Here is an 11,911-nt window from a genome sequence, read left to right as displayed (position 1 = left end):
AGAGAAGAGAGAGACGGTTAGTCAAGTGTCTGGTCTAGCTGTTTTGCCGCCCCTTGACTTGGCCGCCTGTGTGTTTTGCACACATTCGCCACATAGTCGGCGCGGCCCTGCTTAACCCGAAGTGTTTTGGGATTGTTCTAATTATCGGTTTGTAAATTTATTAGTCTTCAAGACAAAAGCTCTTCAGACCACCCTCTAAATACAAATATGACGCTCATACTACTTGACCCTCGTCTGACCGTGGTTGTTTTTAGAAGGCCCAATAGAACTATTGAGCCGCAGTCTTTCTAAAAACCGCCCCATAAATTACACGGATCTGGCTTTTTTTACATTCACAAAAGGTTGTAGTAAAATAAACGCCATGTATGATTAATAGGAACATAATCACTGCATACTTCATGATGAGAAACTAAGCAACAGCAAATTTTACTCAAATCGGTTAACTGGGTTCTGATTTAAGGAGAAAACAAGAAATAAAAAAAAAACTTTAACACCCTGTAACTTTTTTTGCGACATTTGGGTTCTAGATTATATCCTTGAATTATGTAACATTCGTTAGGTGACACCCTATATTTTCGTGGATAGACAGACTTTATTTGTTACGCAAGAAAGAGCAGTTTGAACGTTATGTAACTTAATTGACTGTTGTATGTTGTTGACATATTTTCAGACATATTGAATTATTAAATAATACTGTAAACTTTCAGCTATAGCTATTAGCTATAACAATACTTATAACAATAACGATTGTCTTTTCTTGAGTTATTGATAAAAAATGTATTTCGCTTCCAATTTTTGAAGAACCATAGAGCTCTCATAGAATTGGTTTAAAAAAAATTACTGGTAGTTGTTCGTTTCGAAGAAATTTCAATCGTGAAACCTCAGTATTACACCTTTTACCTTTTTAGGCTATTGACTTTGTCAAAAAAAAAGAGGGCACAAAGGAACTACAACGTAACAGAAATTTTATTGTTTGATATGTTCAATTGAACCTAAAAAATGATAAAACTGTGGAGTGCTACCTTTTAAAGGGGTGCGTTTTTGAGAATGAAGTAAAAAGGTGGTATTTTCAGTTTTTTAAGTTTTACTCGAAAACTATGAATTTTTTCTATATAGTTGTCAGCAGAAAAGTTGTAGCAAATTGAATTTCCAATCGAAATGAGACCATTTGAAGTCAAAAAATTTATTTTTAACAAAAATTTGCCCAAAAAACGAGTAAAAAAACCCGAAAAAACGGGTGAACAAGTGAAATGACACCCTTCAAAAGTTCTTAACGTTTGGAAGAAAAAAACTTTTTCCTTATCTTAAAACACTAATTAAATAGGCTATTGACTATGTACTTTAGATAGGAACTACAACGTAACATAAATTTTATTGTTTGATATGTTCAATTGACCTTAAAAAATGATAAAACCGCGGAGTGCTACCTTTTAAAGGGGTGCGTTTTTGAGAACGAAGTAAAAAGGTGGTATTTTCAGTTTTTTGAGTTTTACTCGAAAACTATGCATTTTTTCACTATAGTTGTCAACAGAAAAGTTGTAGCAAATTGAATTTCCAATCGAAATGAGACCTTTTGAAGTCAAAAAAAATTATTTTTAACAAAAATATGCCCAAAAAACGAGTAAAAAAAACCGAAAAAATGCGTTTTTTTTTCTTTTTGGTTTTTGGCCCACAACTTTTTTCTGAGAGGAGTTAGGTATAGGCATTGCTTCACAGAAAAAAAAGTTAATGTTTTTTCCTTTAAAATAAGCCTTTATAGAAGTACCTACGACTAATAGAAACCGAGATACATTGGATCAAAGTTGGCTACTTTTTGGATTTTTGGCCAATTTTTGCCCTTTTTTGACGATTTTCGTCTTATAACTTTTTTCTGAGTTAATTTAGGTATATGTAATGCCATATTCAAATGAAAGCTGGTTTCAAGACCTTTAAAATGGTGCCTGGTAGAAGTTTGTACAATTAAAATCAACCGAGATATGTCAATTTAACCAACGATACTTTTTTCTTTTTATAAAATTTTTATTACTTTCGGTATTATTTTGTCTAATAAATTTATTTTTGTGAATGTGAAAGTTAAAATAAGTTTCTAGGTGATTGGATATTATTATTTATTTATTTAAACAACAGTTAATCATATATATCTTATAAATTTTCAGTTTCATTTAGTATATTTTCAATATTAATATCAATTTCGTCGTCATCATTTTCATCAATGTCCTCTTCAGAAAAATCAGGCTCATAAGCATTCTCACAATTTATTCCCATACATTCTTTAATACATTTACAGGCTATTTTTTCAAGTAAATTTTCAGGTGCAGGAGATTTATTATTAAAAATGGGAACTAGCCCATTTATGGAATTTTTCCAACCCCAATCAAGGGGATTTAAAGTACAACCATTCCACTGTTGCATCTGAAAATATACTCTGAACCCATGATGTTTGAGAGCATCAGTTGTTGAAGGCAATCGAGATAAGGTAAATTTTGCACTTGTTGAATACTTTTGAAATAATTTATATCGACAAGTTTTTAGGCTGTCAATTTTTTAACTATACATTATAGTTACAATGCATTCAGATGCAGCAGTGATATCCTCAACACTAGCATTTTCAAGTAAAAATACATCGAGGTAATTTTTTAATTTTGAAAAATTCTTATTTACAAAATTGAAAAATTTTTTTGTAATTGTAATTTTTTAATTAAAAGTACAAAAATAATTAAAAGAATTCGAAATTTTACAAGATAAATATGATTAATTGTTGTTTAAATAAATAAATAATAATATTCAATCACCTAGAAACTTATTTTAACTTTCACATTCACAAAAATAAATTTATTAGACAAAATAATACCGAAAGTAATAAAAATTTTATAAAAATAAGAAAAAGTATCGTTGGTTAAATTGACATATCTCGGTTGATTTTAATTGTACAAACTTCTACCAGGCACCATTTTAAAGGTCTTGAAACCAGCTTTCATTTGAATATGGCATTACATATACCTAAATTAACTCAGAAAAAAGTTATAAGACGAAACTTTGATCCAATGTATCTCGGTTTCTATTAGTAGTAGGTACTTCTATAAAGGCTTATTTTAAAGGAAAAAACATTAACTTTTTTTCTGTAAGCAATGCCTATACCTAACTCCTCTCAGAAAAAAGTTGTGGGCCAAAAACCAATAAAGAAAAAAAAACGCATATTTTCGGGATTTTTTACTCGTTTTTTGGGCATATTTTTGTTAAAAATAATTTTTTTTGACTTCAAAAGGTCTCATTTCGATTGGAAATTCAATTTGCTACAACGTTTCTGCTGACAACTATATAGAAAAAATTCATAGTTTTCGAGTAAAACTCAAAAAACTGAAAATACCACCTTTTTACTTCGTTCTCAAAAACGCACCCCTTTAAAAGGTAGCACTCCGCGGTTTTATCATTTTTTAAGGTCAATTGAACATATCAAACAATAAAATTTATGTTACGTTGTAGTTCCTATCTAAAGTACATAGTCAATAGCCTATTTAATTAGTGTTTTAAGATAAGGAAAAAGTTTTTTTCTTCCAAACGTTAAGAACTTTTGAAGGGTGTCATTTCACTTTTTAAATAAATAATCTCAGGCAGTTTGAAACATTTGCATAAACAATAATTCTATCTGACACCTAAAAGACAGAGATAATTCCGTCTCAAGTAGCTTTAACTGACACTAAAAAAACTGTGAATTTGCCTATCTTTGGCAACTAACGCTATAAAAGTAAGGACTGATCTGAACGGTTAGCAATATAATAGCAGTAAAATGACAAGCATCGTGACAGGAATTCTGAATGTTATTTTTCTAATTTGTATTAGTAACATTCACGCTAGAAGCCTCAGTGATGTTCACTTGGATGAAAGTGATTTAATTGTCGAGACTACTTCTGGATTGGTGAGAGGAGGCTATGGCGAAAGAACTTATGTTGGGAACAAACCCCTGTATTGGTTCAGGGGTATTCCCTTTGCTGAGCCACCAGTCGGAAATTTAAGATTCCAGGTGAGGTGTTAGTTGTTTTCTATTATAAATAAAAACAGGTTGAAAATTAGTTCAGAACCCTTATGACTTTACTTTTATGTGTTTGCATCTTTCAGCCGCCCATTCCAATGGCAAAATGGGAAGGGGTCAAAAATGTTTTTGAAAAACAACCAGAATGTCTGCAAGGAGGAGAAGATAACATTATCGGAAGCGAAGATTGCCTCTTTTTGAAAATATACACCACAGTAGTAAGTAAATCTTAAAACAGTTTTTATTTTTAGATCTTAAAATACTAAAATGTAATTAAAGTGACATAGCAGCAAACTTTTAGGGCTAATTCCTCATAGAAAAAAAATAAATTAACATTTTTTTCTTATAACGATTCCTAATGACAATAACTATAATCAATAGCCTTAGAACTAAGAAAGGTCTAAGGGATGCTAACTGTCAACAAAAGAGAAACTTGTTTCACAGGTTTGGATTTGAGTAAATGATGGTTTAATCTTTGAGGAATTGTAAAATATAACCGTTTTAGAAAACAATGTTATTCTCGGTTTATAGTTTGTGTTGATAATAAGGGTCAGCTCTGCAAAATTGTCATAACGTTGACTGTTGACACCAAAAAGAAAGTCATTGTTAGCAGTTTCTGAAAAATCATTTGTACGCCATTATGGCGGTTTTCTACTAAACGGACAGTTGAGTTTATGTCCTGTTTGTGTTTTCTAGAACAAAACAAAAACAAAACTGAAACAAACTCAAAACTCTTGTTTCCATCAAGCGGGCTACATTTTGTTCGAGTTTTGTTTTTGTTTTCAGTCCTTTTCCACTGGTTGTCGCGAGGAAGTCAGAACACATTTTTCTAATAACCAGCCAACATGTTTAGAGAAGATTTTTTTTATTCTTAGTTATGGCTGGTTTATACTGAAGTCCTTGGAGAAAAAGTGTGTCTACAGAGTGTTCCACCTCGAACTCCATCGATGGATATCTGGGAAACCGCTCTAATGATTTTTTAGAAATTGTGATGGTGTGATACGGAGCGTGGGGCCCACCAAGTTAAAATATTTTCAAGGTCATCGTACTTCCGATTACACCGGAAGACAATACTAACTTTCTTATTTTAAATGGAACCCCCTGTATATTATTGCATTTTTGGAAACATCATCCATTTTTAAGTTGAAAACATATAGCACACTCCATATTTAGGATTGACCGTTTCCGAGATATTTCTATTTTTAAACAAAAATTGACAGATGCAGACTGTCAGCAAAATTTAGTTTTCCCCGTTTATTTTTTTGTACAAATTGGACATTTTGTAGAGAAAGACTTACTTTATCGAAATTGACATGAAAATTTTCCAGTTTTTATACAGGGTGGTCAAAATTTTTTCATCGAATATAGTTCAGAATATGTGGAAAACTCGAAACTTTTAAATGGAAACCCCTAATTTTTTTATAATAATATACAGGGGGTTCCATTTAAAATAAGAAAGTTAGTATCAACTTCCGGTATAACCGGAAATACGATGACCTTGAAAATATTTTAGCTTGGTAGGCTCCACAGTCCGTATTTCAAAAAAATCCTTCGAGCGGATTCCCAGATATCCATCGATGGAGTTCGTGGTATATGTACGGTTAAAGTGTTTACTTGTTTAGTTTGTATCCTAGCCAAGTAAACACTTTAACCGTACACATATATATTTTTTAATAGCTATAATTCATTAATGATTAAAATATTGTTTTTGGGAAGAAGAAAACGCCAACATAGATATTGGGTTGGATCACTTAAATAGAAAACACAACACGACCGTTTCCACTAAACAGACTTGAGTTTCAAAACACGTCGAAACCTTTTGAAAAACAAAACTCCAACTGTCGCAAAACACGCCAGTCTTCAAAAAGTTTGCGAAAAGTTACAGTTTTGTTTTATTCGACACAAGTATTTTGTTTTTGTTTTGTCCGTTTAGTGGAAAACCGCCTTTTTGAAGCGGGACCCGAAAAACAAAACTTGATATCTACTGAGCATAAGCATGGCAGCAAAACAGGGATACAGACTTGGTACATCTAATAAAAACCAGACAAAGTATAATTCCATGGCAAATTACACTTTATAAATTAATCGTCACTATAGGAAAATTAAAAAATAATGCTGATTTCTTTTATAATTGTAACACCCTGTATTGTACAAAAATTGTCCTGAAGAACGTAACATTACTAATTTTTTTTGGCTTCTGGTACAGTGGTCAAAAATAGAGTTTTCCGATAAGTTCTGAATTATCTTGTATAATAAAAGGGAGATATATTAAATATAAAAAATAATAAACAAAATGCGGATATTTAGCAAAATACCGTTGTTTCGTAGATGAACGCTGTTGCTGTGCAATTAGTTTATTGTAGGTACTTTCCAAGGGTGCTTTTTAAGTGTTTATTATTTATAATTTTAAAAAATAAATAAAAACTCAGTAAAACTAATATTATTCTCATCTTGGAACCGAATGCACATTGTGTTTCAAAATTCAAAGCTAAAACCTAATTAAAAGAAATTAAAATTAATTACATTTGACTATTACATTCATATTAATCTTAATACAGATCCATAATTTTTCGTATCCTTTATTGTTATCAAAGATTCAAATTTATGACACTTTAATAATAAATTAATACTATTGATTAATATATTAGTTATTTTTTAGTGGGATTAATTTACCTAATTCCTTTTCATAGTCGGTCAATAAAAAGATTATTGCGGTTAATTAGACCAATTAAGTTTATATAAATACAATAATAACCTTTGGTGTTTGATGTAGTGTGATTATTTCACCGAATTTGTTCTAAAACAGAAATCTTTTGACATATGTACAGGGTGATTAATTAATAATGGGAAAATCGAAAGCTGAAGATACTACACGTAAAATGGTGGCCGTTAGCGCAAAGATGCCTTATCCGAAAGATGATAGTTTCGGAAATACAGGGTGTTGAAAGTTAAAATTTTAAATCGCTTTTTGCGATTATTCTGAAAATATGTAGGTTAAGAACTTGAAAATTTGTGAAATTGTATTTTTTTAAGCGACGAATAAGATGCGTATTGCAATTTCAGCGTTGCTCATAGAGGGCGCCACTTACGACCAATTTTACCGAAAATTTAGTTAATAACTTAATGAATCACCCTGTATATAATTTAATTGGGTTTACACAGAATGACGATAAATAATTCAACAGCCCCGCAAAAAAAACTGTGAGGTTCGATGTCCGTTTGGCCAGATCAGGGGCCTATTTTTTTAAAGTACTTTTCAACTCTTCACTTTTCATTTTACAAAGTAGAAAAGCGAAGATAAATTCTGTTTTATAAAAAATTTACTTTACATAAATGTTATACGTTTTAGGAAGCTTCAGCTACACATTTTCACTGTGCAGATTACCAACTGTTTTTTGAATATTAATTTTGAAAACAGGAAATAGCCAGAAAACTAAAAAGTAAGGAGTGGAAAGGTGAAAAGTACTTACAAAAAACAGGTCCCTGGTCTGGGTTAAGGTCAGTTTAAGGTCAAATAAATAAATAAATAAACAAAATAAACTTATACATAGAATATCAGTCGATACCGACTCACTGTGTACATAAAACATGATGATACCAGAATTTTTTCATATCAAAACAATTAATGCTAGTCACGGGCTTGCTTAGAGTTACGCTTTCTTTCTTTAATCTTATTTGAATCAAATTTGAATATGCATAAATGCTTGAGTGTTTTGAATTTAGAACTTGAAAGTATTTAGCAGACCTGACCAGATCAAGCGGACACCGAATTTGAATTCAGCGACCCCAAAAACGTAGAGATATGTAAGTTTACTTTGTTGGCAATTGATTCTTTATATTTGACCTTGAACTGATCTTAAACCAGACCAAATCGGGTCAAACGGACACCGGATTCGTATTCAGTAACCCCAAAAATATATGTGTAGGTATATGGTCTTTCGGAGCTCCCACTTTTTTTTGTGGGGTTGCGTTATTTTTCATTACGTCACAATTTTGTTTAGAACTTGAACAAATGAATGCTCTTTATTTGTTATAAATATCAATAACACACAATATAGGATTAATTTTGAAATAATTTAGCATTTATTTTTTTGCTAGATATGCTTTCACTTTCACTCACGATTTGTAGGTATTAAATAATGAATGTCCTACATTTATAGGCGTTTAATTCTGGAGTTTATTTATTTTTATATACAGTGCGTCCAATTAAGTCGGCACCATATGGGATACTTTTTTATTATTGGCTTTATGAAAAAAAGTTATTCTGGATAGAAAGTTCTGCATGGCCTAAAACCCAAAATGAAATAATCAAATTTCAATTTTTTACAGTTATCTAATGAAATGATAATTATATAATTGCATATAATATGTTAACAGATCGTTACCAGAATAAAAAAATTCTTGCGAGTGCATGTTGGCAAGAAATATTTAATGCACCTAAATTAAACTCTGAATCGCCTCAAGCTCTAAGAAAATTATTAGACACTTTTCAAGAAAACTTAGCATCACTTAAAAATTTTAATTTGCCTGTAGATAGTTGGGACCTTTATATTATTTCAGTTATTGATACAAAAATTAGATGCTGCTTCAGTTAAGCGTTTTGAATTACAAGAAAATTGTAATAATATTCCATCTTACAGAATTTTATATGACTTTTTATTGAAACAGTGTACAGCTCTTGAATCAGTGGCTTTATCTTCTCAAAAATGTATTTCTAATTCTAATACGCACTCTTCACAAAAATCAATGAGCTTCTAATTCAGTGGAATATCAAATTCGACCTCGTGGTCAAGTTTCTCCAGTATTTAACATTGATGCTTTAGTAATACCCAAAGTTTGTTTCGACATGCCAAACGTCCCTATTGTTGTGGAAAAGTGGAAAAACCTTCATAACATAGATCTAGCAGATCCGAGTTTCAACATCACCGGTAATATCGATATGCTCTTGGGCGTTGACATATTTTCCCAAATATTAGAAGATGGTCGCATCAATGGTAATCACGACGAACCTTTCGCCTTTAAGACTATATTTGGTTGGATTATTATGGGCAACTTGATGAAATACCTCAAATGGTCAAGGCATCTCCTGAAGTTTATTATGTGAACAGAATTTCAGCTCAAATTATGCTCGTGATATATCTGGTAGATATACAGTGGCTTTACCATTCAAAAATTCTGATCCGGTATTCGTTGATTCATACTCCATTGCACTTCGCCGATTTTATTCATTAGAACGTCGTCTACTCCGTGATCCTTCCTTTTATGAAGCATATTCTGAATATATTAGAGATTATTTGGATAGCAACCATATGGAAAAGGTATCTAATCTCCCGGAAAATCCCTATAAATTATATTACATTCCTCATCACTGCGTTTTTAAACCGGATAGTACTACAACTAAATTAAGAGTAGTATTCGATGCATCTTGTAAAACTTCAGATAATATCTCTTTGAATGATTGCTTACTAATTGGTCCAAAGTTACAAAAAGATATCGTTTCTATTCTTCTAAATTTCAGATTACATAATATTGTATTTACGGCCGATATAAAACAAATGTATCGACAAATTTGGATACGACCAGATTATAGGGACTATCAGAGAATTATCTGGAGATTTTCTCCTTCTGAACCTTTACAGCAGTTTCGTTTGAAAACTGTTACTTACGGTGTATCGTCTGCTCCCTATTTAGCACTCCGCACTTTGATTCAACTTGGTAATGATGAAATTCAACACTTTCCCCTCGCTGCTAAGGTACTTTCTTCTGATATTTACATGGATGATATCGTCACAGGTTGGGACACAATAGAAAACGCTAAACTTCTTCAACTAGACCTTATCAAGCTACTCGAACGAGGTCAATTCGAATTGAGAAAATGGAGCAGTGATCTGTCCAGTCTTCTATCTGACATTCCCACTTCTTATCATGTTCAACAATTCTTATCTTTTGATGATGAAAATTCTGTAGTGAAAATTTTGGGTCTAAAATGGTTTCCCTCACATGATTATTTCTCTTATTCTGTTTCTCAAATCGATAGGGCCTGTACTAAAAGATTCATACTTTCTGATCTGGCAAAGGTTTTTGATCCTCTTGGGTTCTTAACTCCCCTAACATTCTTTGCAAAACGTCTGATGCAACACCTTTGGAGTTTAGGTTTCGTTTGGGATGAGACCCCTCCAAACGATGTTGTCAATAGTTGGCAAAAATATCAAGCTCAATTAGCTTCTTTATCAACTCTCAAAATTCCTAGATGCATAGTTCCAAAATATTTTCAAAAATGGGAATTACATGGATTCGCTGATAGTTCGGAAAAGGGCTATGCAGCTGTCATATACTTCTTATTTTCTAGCCCTTATGAAATTCCTCACGTTTCCTTTGTTTATGCCAAGTCCAAAGTAGCTCCTTTGAAAAAACTTTCAATTCCGCGCTTAGAGCTTTGCGCAGCAATGTTGCTCGCTGATATGATTTCATTTATTCTTAATATTTATTCAGGAAAATTACGTTTTCAATATATTGATGCCTGGTCTGATTTTACTATTGTGTTTTCCTAGATAAGGTCTTCTCCACATTGATGGAAAACCTTTGTTGCCTACCGAGTAAGTCGTAATCAATTGAAAGTTTCTCCAAATTGTTGGTATCACGTTAGTTCTACAGATAATCCAGGTGATATCGCTTCACGAGGACTTTTTCCAGGAGATCTTATTAACAATGTTCAATGGTGGGCGGGGCCTTCATGGCTAAGGTCACCAAAAAACAGTTGACCAGTTTCATCTTATGAAAATAATACAGCTTCCTTGGAAGAAGAAAAAAGGGTTGTTCTTTCTTCTTTCGTTTCTCTTGATGCCTTGGACTTACTTCTAGAAAATAATCATCTCTCGCAAGAATTAAACGCATCATTGCCTATTGCCTTCGTTTTATAAATAATGTTCGATTTTCTGATTCCAATTTATTTGGTCCTCTCACTATACATGAGATGTATAATGCATTTCTTCTTTTGATAAAGCGTGTTCAACATGTATCGTTTGCCGACGATATTGCCAAATTTGAAAAGGGACACCATCTCAGTAAACCACTTCGAAAACTTAAAGTGTTTATTGACACAAATGTTATTATCAGAGTAGGTGGTCGACTGGCTCATTCTTCATTGTCTTATGATCAAAAGCATCCTGCACTTCTTCCTCGAGTTCATCGTTTATCAGAACTTTTAATTGAAGAAGTACATAAAATTCATCTACATCCTGGTCCTCAAACACTACAGTTTCTTCTTTCCCAGCAAGTTTGGATTTTGTCTGCCAGACGTGCCATTCGTCATTGCCTTTCCAAATGTGTGCGGTGTTTTCGAACAAATCCACGTTCTCTTCAACCCATTATGGGCGACCTACCTCCAACACGTGTAAACCAAATTAAACCTTTTCAATGCGTGGGAGTTGATTATTTTTCATTACATTAGGTAAGTCTCGCGGAGTAAAATCGCAAAAGGCGTACTTGTGCTTGTTTGTGTGCTTTGCAACCAAGGTAGTTCATCTAGAGCTTGTTTCAGACTTATCTACAGAATGTTTTCTTGCTGCTTTACGACGATTCATTGCCCGTCGAGGTCGTTGCACACAAATATACTCGGATTGCGGTAGTAATTTCGTTGGTTCTCAAAAAGAACTCTCAAAATACATTGCAATGTGCCGCAGAACAAGAACAAATTCAATGGTCTTTTAATCCACCCTCTGCGCCTCACTTTGGAGGTATTTGGGAAGCAAACATTAAAAGTGTAAAGTCTCATTTAATTAGAGTCGTAGGAGAACAAATATTAACATACGAAGAATTTTACACTGTTCTAACTCAGATAGAAGCTATTTTAAACTCTAGGCCTTTGTGCCCTTTAAGCTC

At 32.6% G+C, this 11,911-nt stretch overlaps 1 protein-coding gene across 1 annotated transcript in view; it reads left to right on the top strand.

Moving 5' to 3' along the window:
* The first annotated feature begins 3,865 nt into the window (after positions 1-3,865).
* Positions 3,866-11,911, top strand: part of LOC108910801 (bile salt-activated lipase) — a 31,158-nt gene continuing 23,112 nt past the window's right edge. The window contains exons 1-2 of the mRNA XM_023455614.1: positions 3,866-4,021; positions 4,117-4,248. Coding sequence (XP_023311382.1) covers positions 4,129-4,248 — 120 coding nt within the window. The 5' untranslated portion in view covers positions 3,866-4,021; positions 4,117-4,128. The remainder of the gene's footprint in view (positions 4,022-4,116; positions 4,249-11,911) is intronic.

This window comes from Anoplophora glabripennis, unplaced genomic scaffold, assembly GCF_000390285.2.
Source record: "Anoplophora glabripennis isolate ALB-LARVAE unplaced genomic scaffold, Agla_2.0 scaffold747, whole genome shotgun sequence".
Classification (NCBI taxonomy): domain Eukaryota; kingdom Metazoa; phylum Arthropoda; class Insecta; order Coleoptera; family Cerambycidae; genus Anoplophora; species Anoplophora glabripennis.
This window is presented reverse-complemented; position numbering and strand designations above follow the sequence as displayed.